The 18,455-nt window shown below is 32.2% G+C and overlaps 1 protein-coding gene across 2 annotated transcripts; it reads left to right on the forward strand.

Annotated features, from left to right (window-relative positions):
* Nucleotides 1-10,003: 10,003 nt before the first annotated feature.
* On the forward strand, nt 10,004-17,360 carry LOC105115540 (fanconi anemia group I-like protein). Of its 2 annotated transcripts, none has more exons than XM_011012451.1 (13): nt 10,004-11,115; nt 11,770-11,851; nt 11,949-12,140; nt 12,411-12,475; nt 12,545-12,704; nt 12,957-13,202; nt 13,295-13,411; nt 13,617-13,805; nt 13,908-13,989; nt 14,148-15,070; nt 15,182-15,683; nt 15,770-15,960; nt 16,083-17,360. In XM_011012451.1, the coding sequence occupies exons 1-13, from the start codon at nt 10,091-10,093 to the stop codon at nt 16,521-16,523; spliced, it is 4,215 nt and encodes a 1,404-aa protein (XP_011010753.1). In that variant the 5' UTR covers nt 10,004-10,090; the 3' UTR covers nt 16,524-17,360. The 2 variants fall into 2 exon arrangements, with proteins under 2 accessions (XP_011010753.1, XP_011010754.1); XM_011012452.1 differs by having other exon boundaries at nt 16,054-16,253.
* The last annotated feature ends 1,095 nt before the right edge of the window (nt 17,361-18,455 follow it).

Below are 18,455 nucleotides of genomic sequence, written 5' to 3' on the forward strand. Positions count from 1 at the left end.
TAGTAGTAGTAGTAGTAGTAGTAGTAGTAGTAGTAGTAGTAGTAGTAGTAGTAGTAGTAGTAGTAGTAGTAGTAGTAGTAGTAGTAGTAGTAGTAGTAGTAGTAGTAGTAGTAGTAGTAGTAGTAGTAGTAGTAGTAGTAGTAGTAGTAGTAGTAGTAGTAGTAGTAGTAGTAGTAGTAGTAATAATAATAATAATAAAGAAAGAGAAGAAGAAGAAGATGATGAGAACTTTGAGATGGAATATTAATGTAACGATTAAACAATGATAATAACAAATGTCAAGGTTAGAGGTTCCACTAATGGTATATCAAACAAGTATAGTATAAACTCTTATTATTGAATTGGAAACCACACACAAAGGAGGTTCCAATCAGATTATATATTGTTAACATGATTACATTAGTCATCTTATTCAATTAATGCTAATACTTGTAAATCTCGTCAAGCATTCATGATTATAACTTATGTTAACAACAAATCAAGTTCCTTTCATAGCTCAGGTGTCGGTTATACCATACATTATGGGCTATGAAAGTGCCAAGCATTTGTTGTACCAAGTGTTATACAACATAAATCAAGATTAGTCATTTAACAAGCAAAGTATTAAAGAGTGAACAAGATAGCAAATATAAAACATGTTAGTATCAAACATTAAAGTCCATATTAAGTTTACATTATACTTATTCTTACACCATTAGTGTAACCTTTTCACCTTGACATAATTAACTTAGCTAGACATAATGAAAGAAAGCAAAATAGATAAACAAAATAAGAACATAAAAGTTAACTAAGTAAAGGAAAGGAAATGAAAGGCATAAACTTAATATTAATGAAAACAAAGCATAAAAAATACAAAGAGAGAAAGGAAGAGCATGATCTTGATCTGAACACCAAGATGCCTAAATGCATGGCAAATGCCTCCTTTTATAGGCCAAAAATGGGAACTATTGATTTGATGACTAATTGATAAGTGGGTGACCAACTTTTGACTTGGTGACAATCCTTATCTTCTCTTGTCTGCCCAAAACGTCATTGATAACGTCAAAACTGGAGCCAGTTGCAAACATGAAAGTTGTAGGCAATTGTCTCAGCTTTCTTGTGTAAAAATTTCAGCTCATTTGGACTTCTAGAACTCCAGATATGGCCAAAATACCGAACAGTGCTCGGGCTGGAAGACAGATTCGGGCTTCTTTGTTGTTGCTACAATTTGGACTTGATAATGGCCTTTTTAGATCTTGGGCTCCATATGAAAGTTGTAGGCCTATGTCTTACCTTTCCATCCATATAAATTTGACCTAAATCTGAGATATATAGCTCCAGATATGACCCATTTACCGAACAGTGTTCCGGTTTGGATTGCACCGACATCTCTTTTCTAAGTTTGGCCATCTCTTTATCCTTTCAATTTCAGTTCTTAAATTCATCAATCAATCCTTTCATTTATGTGATAGGCCTGCATTAAAAATAGACATTTACCATAAATTATAGGTATCTTATATTATTAGATACATTCTTATAAAACATGTTTTAGTTAAGGAGTTATTGATACTTCAAGTGCAAAATGATGATATAAAACCTTGATAAAAATGCACTTTTAAGTACTAATCACTTATTGATTTTAATAGGTTTTGAGTTAAAAAGGGTTATGATTTTGAGTTTTTTTTTTTAAAAGGGAAAGAAACTATGATTTCGACTATTTGATTGTCGCTAGGTTCTAGCCATGTATGCTTGACAGTGTTGTTATATTTAAGGTAAAAAAGCTTTTGTGGCTTCAACTATTATGAAGGAGATGGAACTATAAGATTGTTGCTAGTTTGAACGAAGATAGAGGTAGAGAACAAGGTAGCAATAAAGCTATCTGTAACGAAGATGGAGGTTGTTAGTGACTAAGATTTGGCTTGGTGCTAGATGATGGGCATTGAAGTATGACAATGTCAATGACCTATGACGTCTAACCATTAAGCAAGCATTGAACTCAAGAAGAAGTAATAATTGAAATAGAATTTTCCATATGAGAAATAAACAATAAAGGAGCAATTAAACAACTAGTAAAGAATAAAGCCACGTGTATAGTTGGTTACATTAGATGTTTGTTAATAACTATCATAGGTTGTTAGGCGGTTAAAAGTTACAAGTTATATAAATTCTAGTTTAGGAAATGTGAGCAATAAGAGCAAAAAATCACTATTTTGATAGTTAATTTTGATATACCTCTTTTATCTCAATTTTCTTCTTTTCCCATCCTTAATCTTCTTTTTAAATCATTAATATTAAGGAGTAAGCTTAATAATTTGGTATTATATATTCAATTCATGGCTAAAATGATGGAGAATAATAAGATCGAGAATTTGGAGGAACACAATAAAAACATTGATTAACAGATACAACACTTATATGAGAAATTATATGCAATGATAGAGGATCAAAGGAGAAAAAATGATCAATTGAACTCAAAATTGAAATCTATTAGAACTTCATTTAAGGTATTATTAAGAATAATAAAGGTTTGATAGAAAGGGAAGAGTTAACACATATATTGATGGAACTTTTCCTCATCATATAAACAATCAAAAGAGAACAGGTACATTAGGTTAGGAGGTTACCATGTAACCTTACCTAATATAGAATTGTCAAGCTATAATGGAGAGAATTCAAAAGGTTGACTCAAGAAATGTAGGAAATTCTTTAAGTTGAATTTCATTTTAGATTAATAATGGGTGTCTTTCTTGTAATTGGAAGACAATGTATAGGTGTGGTATGAATGATTTTTATTTGGAAGGAAGATCTAGCTGGTTAAAAAGAATTTAGTAAATAACCTAGTTTGAGATTTGATAATAGAGAGGGTATGGTAAAGGAACTCAACAAATTAGTGCAAGATAAAAATATGGTAAAATATATGGAGAAATTCTTAAAATTAAAGTCCTTTATGAATGCTTTAAATCTAACATTACCTGAAACTTATTATATTTCAAGTTTTCTTAATGAATTGAAGAATGATGTAAGATATATGCTAAAAATTATAGAACCTACTACGCTCATGCAAGCTTTTGAGCAAGCAAAATAGTAAAATGAATCAAATTATATAATAGTAAAAAGGGCCAAACTAGCGCTATTAAGAACAAAATTTTCTTTTGGAACAAGAATAGCATCATATAATATGCCAAAAAACCTTTTTATTCATTCTAAGGTAAATTTCAAAGTAGGACCAAAATGCATTAAGACTTTATATGAACAAAGAAAGTGTTTGGGCCAATGTTTTAAATGTTGAGATAAGTTTATACCTAAGCATCTATGTAATGTAAAGGGAACTTATATAATGGATATGTTAAAAGATGAAAAAAAAATGAATTCTTGAAAATAACAAAATAAAAGAGCAATCAAATCATGTGGTTAGATAAGAAAATAAATGAATATGGGTTATTATTGAATACATTAGTTAGTAATTATGCCCATATCACCATTAGGATAAAAGGTTGTTGTTAGGAAAATAATTTAATTATTCTTATAGACAATGGAAGCATATATAATTTCATAAATGTTGTAGTTGTTAAGAAGATTAAAGCTATTGTAGTTAAAACTACTGTATTGGCAATAACAATAGCAAATGAAAGTGTTATGAGATGTGATTCTCATTATCTAAATCTAACTTGGTTGTTCTTGGTATAGATTAGTTAAAAATGTACTCTCTTATATTGTTTGATTTTATCAAGATGAAATTATCATTTATATATATAAGAATGATGGAATTAAAAGGAATGATTAAAGCTGCTGAGTTACAAATAATTGAAGATACCAAACTACATAAAAGTTTAAAAAAGATGGTTTGTGGGTTTATAGGTTGATTTATTTCAATAAAAAAGGTTAATGAACTAACAATCACCACTAGTGAGAACTTTAGATCATAGAATTCCATAATTCCTGGATTTAAACCGATAAACATCAAACTTTATAAGATTTCTTATATATACAAGGGAGAAATATAAAAATTGGTTAAGGAAATATTATAAAATGTAATTGTACAATCTAGTTGCAGCCCTTATGCCTCTATAGTTTTATTAGTCAATAAGAAAGATAACACCTAGAGATTTTGTATAGATTACTAATAGCTTAATAATATAATCATTAAAAATAAATTTCTTGTTCCTCTAACTAATGATTTGTTAGATGAATTACAAAGTGTATGGTTTTTCTCAAAATTCAACCTTAAATTAGGATACCATCAAGTAAATATGAAACTAAGGATATAGAGAAGACTTCCTTTAAGATACACCATGATCATTATGAGTTTCAAGTAATGCCATTTGGTTTAACAAATATCCCTAATACATTTCAGGCATTAACAAATAGAGTGGTGAAACCTTTTCTAATGAGATTTGTGTAAGTATTTTTTGATAATATACTAATTTATAACTCTTTATTAGACCTACACTTGCAACTATTAAGGACAATATTAGAGGTTTTAAGGAGAAACCAATTATTTGTTAAAAGAACAATGTGTTCCTTTTATAAATAAAAGGTTGAGTATTTGGGATATATCATTTCCTTAAATGGAGTTTTAATTGATCATATAAAATTAAAGTAGTTAAGAGTTGACCAACATCAAGTTCAATCAATGAATCAAGAGGGTTTTAAGGATTGCTGGTTATTACAGAAAGTTTATAAGAAGTTTTAGAGTAATTAGCAAACCATTAATTGAACTATTAAAGAAAAAACAAGTTTAAATGGAATGATAATGCATAAAATGCTTTCAAAGAATTGAAGACTACCCTCGGTGAAGCTTCAATTCTAGCTTTTATTGATTTTAATGTAACTTTTGAGTTAAAAACCGATGCTAATGTTCATAGATTGTGAGTTGTGTTGTGTAAAAAAGAAGAAGAATAAGAAGACCCTTAACTTATTTTGGCAAAGCTTTGAGTCCAAAACATCTAAGATTGTCCATTTATGAAAAAGTATATGACAATCCTAATAGCAGTGGATAGATGGAGGCATTACATTGAACATGATTATTTTATTATTAAAACTGATCATGAAAGTTTGAAATTATTGTTGGAATAAAGAATATACACTCAAATCCAAAAAAAAAAAGGTTTAACCAAACTTCTATAATTGAGATATATAATCCAATACATAAAAGGTAAAAATAATACAACAACAGATATGTTGTTTAGAAAAGGTGAAGATAAAATTGATAAGGCCGAGAGAACTTTGACTGGTTTGACAACTATAATCAATCCAACATGGGCTGACCAGGTTAGTGATACTTATTTAAGAGATAATTAATTAAAAAATATTATTGTTGAGAAAATGCTTAACAAGAAAAACTAGCTTGAGTATTCATGAGTGGATAAAATTTTTAGATATAAGAATATAACTATCATTTTTAGTACTAGAGAGTTAAGAGAAAAAAATAGTCAATCTTGCATATAATTCACAAATAGAAGAGCGTGCTGAAGTATAAAATTCGTATAGAAGGCTCAATATGGTGTTCTAATAGCTTTATATAAAATCTTGGGTAAAAAACATATTTGTATAAGAATGTAACATATGTAAACATGTAAAAATAGAAAGTATCCTTATGATGGATTATTTTAACCATTGTCAATCTCATACAATATTTGAAAAAATATCATGATAGACTTTATTGAAGGGTTACCAAAGTCAAAAGGAAAAATATTATCCTAATCATAATAAACAAATTCATTAAGTATAGGTATTTTTTACAATAACACATCCCTTCACGACTCAATAAATTGCTCAGATATTATTGGATCATATTTTCAATTTTTAAAGATTTCATGCAACAATTATGCCTATCAAAGATATAATTTTTACTAGTTTGTTATGGAGGGATTTATTCAAATTATTAAGTGTTAAGCTACTATTAAGTTCATCTCATCATTTTAGATGGATGGATAAGCTAAAAGGGTCAACAATGCTTAAAGACTTATCTAAGATGCGTTACAATGTATAATCTTAGCTAGTGGTATGATTAGTTGTCTCAAGCTCAATGGTGTTACAATTACAATTACTATTTAACCATTAAAATGACATCATTTCAAGCATTGTTTGGTTATCCCTATGCAATTTAGGAAATAAATTTGTAAATCATAACATCAGAAGTGATAATGGAAAAAATAGTTCAATAAAAAGCAAGCCTAGATTAATGGTTACAATTGTAATCGGAAATAACAAGAAACATAATAAAGTAGTTAATAGACAAAAACATATAAGAGAGGGGATTTCAGGTTGAAAAAAATGGTATATATTAAGATTCAGCCTTATAAGTAACTCATCCTTGCACTTAGATTTTTAGGTTGAAATCAAAGTTTTATGGACCATACAAAGATATACAAAGACTAAATACGATGTCTTATAAGCTTCAATTACCTGCATGAACTTCCATTCACTTTGTTTTTCATGTGTCATTGCTTAAATAAAAAGTAGAAACTAATGCAATAACAACTTTAAATCTATCAATACTAGATGAAAAAGAAAGAGTCAAAGTCAAACCTATGACAATTTTAGACAAGAAGTTTTTGAAATGACCAAACCTATTAAAGGAAAATGCAATCTGGTAAGAACTAAGGAAATTATCAAAGCTTATTTCCAGAATTTAATATAGATTCCTAAGGTGAAGAATTATTTAATAGGGAAGGTATTGTTATGTTTAATCATTAAGCAGGAATTGAACTCAAGAGGAAGCAACAATTAAAGTAGAATTATCCACGTAAAAAATGAATAATAGGGGAGAACTAATCAGTTAGTAAAAAAAAATCATATGCATAGTTAGTTGTATTAGATATTAGTTAATAATTTCCATAGTTAGTTTGGCAACTAGAGGCTACAAATTGTATACAGATACCAGTGTAGGAAATGTGAGCAAGAAGAAATACAAAAATCATTATTATAATATTTAATTTTATTATACATTTTTTTTCTCAATTTGCTTCTTTTCTCACCCAATCTTCCTTTTAAATCATTATTGCTAAAAAGTAAGCTTAACATAACCATCATAATGACGTAAATAGAAGGAGATGAAGAGAGTAATTAGGGTTTAAATTTTTAGTTAGCTAGTTTTTTTTTGTCATTTTCTTTTATTTATAGAGAGGTTTTTTGTTCTTTATATATAGTCCCCTTAATTTCTGATATATAATTTATTTATAATATCTACATTATTTACTTCTTAAATTAGGGTCACTCACTAATTTTCTCAAATACATCTGATTCTATTATTTACTTTTTTTTTTCCACTTATTTGAATGATCTTTCCTTGAATGAACTTTCCCTATATCATTTGATTCTTCATCATTTTAGTCCTTATTTCTTTCCATATTCATCATTTCACACCCCAACCTTCTTTTTTTCTAAACATATAAAAAATACAACAAAAGTGCCAAAAATCATGAAATGGTATCAAAAGAACTTTTTGGAAGATACTTATATTTTGAAGATACTGAAAAACAAGGGGTCAAAGATGGATTATGAAAGTTTCCTGCTCTTTACAAAACTTGCAGTACAAAAACATTGATAAATTCATTTTCTTTTAACTTTGTACGATAAGTTTATAAAAAATTACAAGAAAACATTGAAAAATAAAAGAATTGTTTTGAGAATACTTAAATAGATCAACTCAAGAGGCGACCAATCTCGACCATAAAATTAAATGACTAGAAAATTACATGGGTCAACTTGAGAGGTAATCAACCTCAACATGAAATCTAAATGAATTAAATTGAGAGACGACCAACCTTGATAACAAAATTAAATGACTTTAACATAAGAGGAAGCCAACCCTAATAGAAAACTTAAACGAGTCATATTGAAAGACAATTAACCTTAACATGAAATCTATAATGAGTTAAAAACATTAGATGACCAACCCTAGCATGAAATCTAAATGCATGAAAATTGTTAGAAGACTAACCTTAATGTAAAATCTAAATGGATTAAATTGAAAAACAATTAACCTCAACATATAACCTAAAATGGGTCAAAATAAGAGGCAATCATCCTTAACATGAAAATGTAATGCTACCTTGATTGTATAGTTTAATTTGACTTATATAAGTATGAGACTTGTCCGATGGTGTTCTAACTCAGCTTGAACTTCATGATAATACGGCCTGGAATTCTTAATTATTGGGTTCAAACTTTCTAGTGGTGGCAAGGCTTCAATTTTCTAGTGGTAGGGCTAGCATTTTTGGGATGATAAGGATTGAATTTCTTAATTATAAGGTTTAAACTTCTTGGTGATAGGGCTTGGAACTTATGATCACAAGGCTAAGAGTTCATGATGGAAGGGATTGAACTTTCTGATTGTATACTTGGACTTCTTGATTGTAGAGTTTGGACTTCTTAATTGTAGAGCTGACACCTTTTGATATTAGGGCTTAAAATTCTTTATAATATAAATTGAAGGTTGTGTTGTTAGGACTAAAACTTAAGATGTTATATAGAAATAATTTATTCTAACTTTATTTGTGAATGTACCTTTTTATATCAAAGGAAAACACAAATTATACATTTTAAAAATTTAATCATTCCTCACATCTTTAAAGTTGGCTCTAGAAGCATCAAAAGCTATAAATAGCTAGTCAATTCTATGAAAGTGTATTATAAAAAGAGTCAAGCTATACAAGAATTATTATTTTCTCATGTTATATTAAAAAGTAAATGAATATTTTTGGGGCTTTTGTAGATAAAAATATAGACAAAAGAGTTAGTTGCTGTAAATTATATTTTTTTAAAAGCTCATTAGTTTCAATCATCGTGACAAAAGTTATACATGGATATAATTTTCACTATATTTAGAATGCAATGCAAATATGTGTTATATTAATACAGGATATATATTTATTATATTGAATTAAAATTAAATATATATTTTTTAGACTGTCTTCAAGTCATAAAATATCATCTTAATGCAAGTAATAAATAAAAATATCCAAGTTAATTTCACATAATTTAGTATTATTTGTTTCATAGACAAAATATTTTTTTTCTATTTTTTATTAAATTATTTTTTGTTTGATAAATAAAATAAAAAACTATTCTCAAATAAAACATAAAAAATTTATTTACCTTTTAAATACATGTTTGATTATAAATATACTTGAATACCTTTACATTGTTATTTTGCTATTTTACCCTTGATAAATTGCCTATACCTCAATATATGAAATAAAACAACATGCAATAAAATGTACAATTTATTTTCTTAATCATAACATAGTATAATACTCATTAATTTATATTCTTGTAGCCATCAACTCACTTACAGAAAAACTAAATTGATAGAGTCTGATGACATTATTTTTCTCTTTTCTTTTTTTCTCTTAGATAATAAATTAATTTTTTAATTATATAAAAAAAATCATATACAAAAGGTGAAAAATACTCAAAGTTGTCACTCTACTTTTACAAAAAAAAATTTAATGCTTCACACACAAGCACATGCAAGGGGTTATTTTCAGGTGATTAATCATTTTAGTAAAGTAAATTATAACTTATTTTATATATATTATTATTTTTTTAAAAAAAATTTCATCCTCCATTTAGTAATCAAAATTAATGTTATTAAACTTGATGGATTTTACAGATCAACTCAGTGCCATTAGATGTCAAACCAAGTTTTATATTGAATTAGATGAAAGTTAACTCGGTAAAATATGATTAATTTAAGACTATCAAAACTTGAATGAAATCTATTTTAATTTGTTTTATTTTTTTTCATAACTATATTGATTTTTTTTTGATTTTGTAATGTGTTATTAATTTAAATTAATTTTGGTTGATTTATCTAATTTGTGATTAGAGTCTTGAATTGTGTCGGGTTTTATAAGAATGATAAAAATAGTCAAAGATTTAAATAGTTATTTTTGACACTAAAGGGACTGAATTATTTACTTTATAAAAATAGAAGAGTCAGGTTATAATTAACCTGGATATTGCCTGTCAAAGTTTTCCCGCGCAAAGCAAAAAAAAGAAAAAAAAAAGAAAAATTCAAACCCTCCAAAACCCAATCTCCGGAGAAAAAAACAAAAACACCCACGAAACTTCACCTCCACAACCGTGTACAGAACAAGCCACCATGACCACCACCGCCACCGCCAACGCTTCCTCAAAACACCAGCCACCACAATTAACAGACGCCGAAATCATAAACCTAGCAAATCAGAACCAGCTTCACCCCTACCTCCTCTCCACATCATCTCACCCTACACTCCTCTCTTACCTCCACAATCGCACTCTCTCCCCTTCCCCTTCTCTTCCAATCTGTCAATACACACTCTCTCTTCTCTCTCTCATTTCCCTCTCTCCTCACACTCCTTCTCTCTCATCTCTCCTCTCTTCTCTCCTCGCTGATTACACCAATCTCTTTCTCTCCTTTCAAATTCCCCGCGATTCGAATTCCCTCAAAACCATCCATTTTTTCAGTACTGTCTTGAATAATGTCCCAATTAAAGATTTAGAGGCAGTTTCCCAGTCAATCGTGCTTAATTTGTCAAAACTAGTGAGTTTTGAGGACACCCAGATGCTTGATATTCTTCCTGCTTGTTTCAATTTGATGGTTAATGAGAATGGGAGGGAATTTGTAGGCTTGATTTTGGACAGGGTTATTGAGAGTGAATGGTCGAAGGGGTTGTTGGTTAAAATGGTTTCTCTAGTTAGGGAATTCATAGGTTTTATTGATAAAGTGAGAGCGAGGGAGTTTTTGGAGAAGGTGTTTAAGGGAATGAGAAGAGTGGATTTACAGGACTTGCCTTCGCTTGTTTATCAATTACTGGTTTTAACATCAAAAGGGTTTAATAAGAGGGAGGTGATTGAAGGGATTGTTATGTTTTTTGGGTCTGAATTTGGGGACCCGAAAAGAGGGAGTTCGATTGTTAGGCAAGTTGAAGGGACTGTTTTGCTTCATGTTAATTTTGCGGTGAAGCAGGATCCTTCACTGGGGAAAGAAGTTATAGGGCTTGTGAAGTTGGATTTTAGGGCTCTTAACCATTTTACTATTTCTGTTTTGTTGTCTGTTGCCAGGGTTAGAAGGTTTAGTGAGAGCTCATTGGGAATACTGAAAACTGTTTTGCTGGCTGCTTATCGTGATCACAAGTTCGCTAAGTAAGAATTTAACGCCTTCAAAATTTTCAGCATTGTTTTGATGATTCGTATTTTAATCTGTGGCAGTCAAGAAAGAAAGGTGTGTGATATTTCCTAAGGTTATTTCTCTTCTGCATGCATCATGGGCCTCCTCGATTATGAGTATTGGTTTAATACTACTTATGTATATCAAATACCATCTGTAGCATTTTGATTCTGGTGAAATATAGCAACTTCTATTGTTCTTGGCAAATGAGGGAGCTTAAATTCTTTAAGATATTGGTAATTTGAACTTACATGGTATTTTGTCTTGATTTTACACATCTCTATTGTACAAATAGCAAGGTGTGTAAGCTCAATAGAGATGCCAATGATTTTTTGTAATGTTTTGGTGCAGATTTTATTCCTTTGTTGAATGTATATCAAATTGTGCAAGCTCAAATGAAAAATGCTGATTAATTGCTGTCTTGTTGCATCTCTGATTAATTGATGTTCATCGGGTGCTTGAATTTTTATCATTGATGGGCAGGTGATCTTAGCATGATAGATAGAGGGACAGGGCGATTGATTTCCATGCATGTCAATCTGTGTAATTTATTGTGCCTAGCATGCGGTTCTCTCTTGATATGTTCATTGTAACAAAAATTTACTTTCATCTTATTTCTCATCATTCAGAAACTGTAAGTGGTTGCCAGATGATTTCAAGGAAGAGTGTCTGCAGAATGTCCAAATAGCGGAAAAAGCTTTCTTAAGAGCTGTTAGTTTCTTCTGCTCTCTATTCATAATCTGTGCATGTTGATGTACTTAAAAAATAAGATATTTTGATGTTCATATTGCTGCCTTTTTGTCTATAGGTTAATGAGAGCAACTATGGAAGAGAGCACATTGTGCCTACTATCGTGGAGTTCAGTTTTCAATTGCTAGAGTCATTGGAAGATGGAAACGTTAGAGAGCTCTGGGATTCTAATGCTATATTGGGCATCGAGGAGCTTAGTATTCAGATGCTGAAAACTCTATTCGAGGTCCATGAGATGGCAAGAAATGAGGTTATTACAACTGTGACCAACGGATTTTATTACTATGAAAATACTCTGCTTGAGAAGATTGTAAAAAGAAACTGAAAATTTACTTTGGTTTGTAAATATATTCTACTTCTTCCCTCCAATCTCATATTAAGTTCATTACTTATGAGCTATTTCGATTCTTCACTAATCGAGTTAATATAAAATGAAGCAGCTTTTTCTAGTTATTTGTGCATCAGCCAATATTTTATTAATGTAATGCAATATGAGTGATTAGTTTGTAAAGTGTTTCAGATTATTGAGCAAAGCAAATCTCGCATCCTTTCTTTGAAGCCAGAGAAGAACATACCAATCATCAGGTAACTACTACAGATTAATGGGAAACTTTTCTGCTTTGTGGAAAATAAGATATTAAGCTTTCCTTGCAGACTGCTTGGTCATCTAGTCCAGAGTTATCCTTACCTGATGCTGGAACACGCTTCCCGTCTGAAGGAATTGTTGGATTATTTTGTTTTTATGCATGGCAAGGTTGCCACTCATCTTGTTGCTGCTCTTGTGCCTCTCATCAAACTTAGTCGTGATCTTCGGGTAAATAGTTTCTCATATTCAGCACTTCTTATGTTTCTCTCCCACAGAGAGACAATCAATCTCAAAAACTAGGGCAAACATGTGACATGATATATCTATGTTTTGATTCATACCAAACCATCTGGGAACATGAAATCCAAATATGGATTTGTAGGTGTACAAGTTGGGAACATGTTCTAGGTGCTTTGTATTTAACACCCACCATTATTGAATTCCCTGAAGTTTTAGTTTTCTTGTTTCCCAATAATGCAGGATTACACAATTTTGGTTGTCCGCAAGGCCATGTTTAGACGGGAAGATGCAGTTCGCCTTTCTGCAACAAATGCCATTTTCAATCTTATACTTGCAGATAAGGAAGCCAAGAGAGAAGGCTCGTTTTCTTTTCAAGACTCATCAAGCCAAGCAAGTTGCAGCCAACATGCTGAAATACCATGCATTATGGATGGAGGTCTCTTCCAGGAGCTACGTGGTTTGCTGCAGAGATGTCTTTATCAACAGGTTATTTTCATGTGCCCACTATCATGTTTCTTTTCATTTCATTTTACTCTCGTCAAATTCCCCTCTAAATAAAGTTGGATTGCTGTCTCCAGGCTGAAATCAAGGAAGTCATGTATCATGGTCTTTTGAAGCTTGTCTTGGCAGACCCATCATGTGGGGGACCTGTGCTTGATTTTCTCTTGCCCCACTTTCGTTGTTTTTTCAAGGAGGTAGTTATTGTCAGTACATATCGGATTTATTTTAAATCATGTTAAGGAGGAATGCCATATGTAAGCTTCTATCCTGTATAAAGCTTTTGGTTTGTTATGTAAGCTCAGAGAAGGAAAACTCATAGACTCTGACTTCACTGGTCTTTATTATTTTAAGTTACCAGATATTGAGTTCCTTACCTGACACGAATCATGTTATAAGCAGGATGCAGATGTTCAACTTGAAATAAGTCGTTGCACTAAATCAGTGAGTGGCAATGTTGTCATTGAAGAGCCTCTAGATGCTCTAATGTCTTGTGTTTCTTCAATTTTACTCCTTCAGCCACATGGTAAAGCTGATTGTCCAGACTCTTCGAGGCAATATTTTGGTTTTTCCCTTTCTCAAGAAAATGAGGTAAGTCCTTCCTCAATAGAACTAGTTATAGCTATTTCCTTGAAATGCGATCATTGTAGAGAATAATGATTAATAAAACATCATCAATGTTAAATTTTGCAGCTAGGAAGTGATCTCTCTCGTGAATCATTTTCCAAAGCTTTGTTAAAGATCCAGCAGTTCCTAAAGAAGATAAATTTGGAAGGTCTCTAAGGCTATTGGCCAACATTATATTTTCTTTGTTTCAGATCAAGTCCCTATAGTTGTGGGGGACTTGGCAATGTTGTTATACTTCTATAGTAGCTTTACTGTCGAAGTAGGAAAATTCTGATTATTGGTTTTCCTCTTTTCATATTGGATTAGACTTTCTGACTCGCATTCAGGGCGATAGCTCGACATCTGTTCAAGAGGAGAAAAGAAAATGCTGTGCATTGATTTTAGCAGGCATCCTTGAAGTAGTAGTGAACACTATCGCAACCAGGTTGAATAAAGTGACAGACATGGAGAAGGTGGATCTTGAAAAGGAACTTGTTGCGTTTGTTAATCTTCACGAGTCACTGGAAAAGGATTTGTGTACAAGATTGAGCACTGGTATCAAAAGAGGGAATGTGCGAGCTACTGCTCCTGCTCCTGGTATGGCTAGTAATATTGAACCTGGAAACAATAGATTGACTCAAGAACGAATTCCTTACCTGACAACTTCAAGCCTCTGTCAGCTAATGCAAACAGCACTTAAGCTATGCAATGCTGAATGCTCTAAAACTATTGCAGCATCCCAGCACCATAGCCAGTTGTCATCGAGCAAGCCAGTGACATGCCCTAAGATTATGGCTTTTATCTTGAACCATTCCCTTCATCATGTAAAATCTTACCAAACTGTGGCGAAAGAAAATCCTTTGAGGACTTTGATATATGGGGAAATTAAATTGATGGGACCTCCTTTGCTGAAGTTAATTTTTTTGCTCAAATCAGGAAAGAAGTTGGTGACAGATGAAAAGAAAAAAGAAAAGAGAAGAAAAGATGAAGATAGAAAAGGATATCTTCATCTAGCCTTATTATGCATGGAGGAATTGGTCACAATTAGTTTGCAGAACCCACATTTGACTGGGTTGCTTGAGGATTTGGTGTCAGTATCCACACTAGAGTATCCTGAATTGGATGATGAATATGAGGAAGCCTCCAGGATTGACGATCAGCATATAAGAATCAAACAATTGTTTGTCGTCAAAGTTTTGAAGCCATTGTTCAGTGAGCTTCTTGCACAATCGTATTTTCATGAACTTGAGGTAAATGTGATATATTGTGCCTCTATATGCACTATTTTAGGAAACTTATGCTTTCATCTAATTTGTATCAAGTTCTAAAGCAACAGTGTTTCGTGCACAATTTGTTCTCAGATTATCTCTGATATGCTATTGGTGATTGGAGAAAAACTGCCCCGCAAACAGAGGAACTCTCATGGAGCCTGGGGTATTCATGTCTGCAAAAGCAATGTCATAAAGAACTCCAAGGCTGCAAGAATTGTGGTTGCCCTTGCTATCTCTTTAAGCTCCCCACCAAGTGATTTAATTGTAGCTCAAGACATGGCCAAGGAGCTGTTAAAAGTCACTGGATCAGAGACAAGTAATGCAGAAGAGGTGTCTGGATCACACTTTATCATAAACCTGTCAACGAGCACTAGCATAATTTCTTGTATGCAGAAACTAATCGAAGCAATTATTGTTGATATGGATTGGGCCATAAAAAAACTGAATATATTTACTCTGGTATCTCAAAAAAGCATTCATTTTAGTCAGAACGAAGAACATATTACAGGATTGGAGTATGAAAACAACCTTTACTCAAGGGCTGAAGCGGTGGTGAAAGTACTGTCTTGCTTTGTTTCGATGAATCTCATGGGTGAGCATGCATTAACACAGACAACTGAATCTCATTATCTGTTAGCTTGTCTTTGTTATGTATTTCATTCGCTGTAATATATGCAGAACCTCAAGCAGAGCATTTGCTCAGATTGACTGCAAAATTTTACAAGCATTTAGCTCAGATGTCAAGGCTCAGGATTGCTTCGAAGGGATGCAAGCAGCTCATACCTAGTCTTGCTTTCCAGAAGCTTGTTGAACTAACTTGCAAGCAGCTAACTGTTCCACTTTATAACTTTGTTGCAGAGATGCAAAGGGTATAGTCCTATAGTAAACAGTCAATCTTTTTTCCAATCACATCCTGTCACATTGATCACATGTAGTTTTGTATTGTGGTCGTCTTTTGAAAGGTTGTTGACGGGCTCTATGGGACTTGCAGGAGCAAGAAAATGCTAACAGCAAGTGTACTGCCAACAAGATCAAGAGGGAGAATAAGTGCATCCCTGACTTGATCTACCAGATAGAAGATTATGAAAAATATCTAATCCAGCTGAGCAAGGTGAGCAAAATCAATTTATTGAGGCATGCCAAGCGTAGTACTTCCAGGGATTTCAAAATAATAGATTCAAGGAAGATTATTACGGAAGAAGATGAACCCAATCACGAGCCTGCCTGTCATGCTGCTGCTACTGCTGAGAATGGATCACCTAAGCCTGGAGACAATGAAGGTAATGAGTCAGACAAGGTTTTGTCATCTCAGTCTGGTAGTCCTTTGGCTGAGGAGGAATCCGCATCTGATGGCGAGAATGGAGGTGCACATCCTCATGCCAAGAGGGTGAAGAGAGACAGAGTTGTGCTGGATTCTGATGATGAAGCATAAAGTTAAAACGCTGGAAATTGATGTCCATAACAGAAAAGGGTTCCTTATATTAGAATAGATATTCTGGATGATGGCTTTAGGTTGTAGTTGCAAGCTTTATATGGAGGGAATTCAAGAACAGGCTATGAATTATCTGATCGATCATCCAGGCCAGACAGATTTTCTATTGAGTTGCTACCAATTCTTCGTACAATACCAGAGACAATCTCTGTGATATCCAGAAAAAAGGTTTCATTTAATCAGAACGTGGTACGTTCTTCTACACTGACATTGAGAATCATCTTTTATTCTGGTTGCAGCAGTTGTAAAATCACATAATAAAAGTATAAGGAGATGCTTGGAATCATGAATCTGTCAACGAAGCTGCTGCTGCCGCTGCTTCTGTTGAGAAAAGCAGGTTTCCAAAGTCAGGGACAATGAATCAGAAAACATTTTTCAGCAGTTGAAGAGGAACTCAAGTCTTCTGGTCAGGTGAGGTGCCCTTTTCAATGCCAATATGTTGAAGAGTACAGTTGATCAAACTTTTCTGCAGCAACAATCCATTATCCATGTTATGACAGGCAGCCCAGGTATAATCCATGGTAATGAAATTTTGTGTCAAAATCAACCTTGGTTTGAAGTTTCTATATGCTGGCAAAATATATGGAAAAGTTGATTTCTATAGTCAGGGACTCAGGGTACAGATATTATTAAATCTGTATAGGCAACGTTATATATGTTCTGTAGTTATTTTAGAGAAACACTATATGGTGCCGGCATAGGTACAGGTTAAGGGAGTTTCAAGATTAAATTTTTTCTTATTCAACCCTGAATTTCCTAATTCAAGTTTGATTAATTGGAAATATAACTCTTTTGTTTTATATTTTTCATTTAGTAAAAATAAATTAGCCATAAAAAATTGAAAAAACTTATCGATTTGAAATGAAGATGAGAAAGAAATTCGAACATGGATTTGAAAAAAAAATATTATTAAACCAAAACCCAAAATAACAGTGTGTGCGTGATGGATTTGAAAAAAAAAAAGTTTAGGGGATGAATTTAAAATAAAAAACATCAAGGTAAATAAAAAACATGGTGATGTTTGGAGAATTCAATGGCAAGGTAATTGAAATGAATTATTAAATCAAAATCTGAAAGAACATGGTGTGCAAGGATGAATTAAAAAAAAAAAGTTTAGGAATCAAATTTAAAAAAGTTTGAAGGGGAGAAAAAAGCAGATTGAACAGTGATCCGTGAGAGGGTCTATAGTGTATTCACCTTAATCTCTCAGCCTTTTAGTTTATATAATGTAATTTGTTAGTCCCCAAAAACCAGAAGAAAAGTGAGGCGAAGGTCCAAGCTAAGCTAGAAATACCATGGAAGGAGAGTCCAGTGATTCTGACGAGTCCTCGTCCGATGAATCCATAGGATGGTTGGTTGTTCATCGTGATTCTGTCAATTACTTTGATGAGTCCGGTGCCATTAATTATTTAACGTTGACAGAAATTTCTAGTCCTGGCGTCGGATATACTCGAACATCATTTACAATTTTTCATTTTTTTCCCCTGGAAGAATTGCAGATTGTAGCCATAAACTATATGAATCTCCAACTAAAATATTCAAATTATTGTTGTAAATCAGAGATGCAGGACATTGACAAAAAATGGGATCCAGCCCTGTTCTCATATCCAAAAACTGATACTGTTATGAGTTTCAATGTCTCCAGTAGGAGCATATACAGCAGTTCCATTTCGTGCGACAAATGATGCACAAGCTCCATTGGCGATTTTCATGAGCACATCATGCTTTGTGGGAGCTGTAAGTAACGACACACAAAAAAAACACACACACGTACACAAGTTTTAAACGTATTTGGTATTATTATAGAAATTATAGTTGTGATTTGAAAAAAAATATTTTATAAAAAATATTTTTAACTAAGATTAGTATGAA

This window comes from Populus euphratica, unplaced genomic scaffold (assembly GCF_000495115.2).
Source record: "Populus euphratica unplaced genomic scaffold, PopEup_1.0 scaffold722.1, whole genome shotgun sequence".
NCBI lineage: Eukaryota > Viridiplantae > Streptophyta > Magnoliopsida > Malpighiales > Salicaceae > Populus > Populus euphratica.

Coding starts and splice junctions, on each gene's coding strand:
- LOC105115540 (XM_011012451.1), top strand. CDS start 10,091: ATGACCACCACCGCCACCGCCAACGCTTCCTCAAAACACCAGCCACCA. Junction 11,852..11,948: donor AAAAAGCTTTCTTAAGAGCT/GTTAGTTTCTTC, acceptor TTTTGTCTATAG/GTTAATGAGAGCAACTATGG. Junction 15,961..16,082: donor TTGTTGCAGAGATGCAAAGG/GTATAGTCCTAT, acceptor TGGGACTTGCAG/GAGCAAGAAAATGCTAACAG.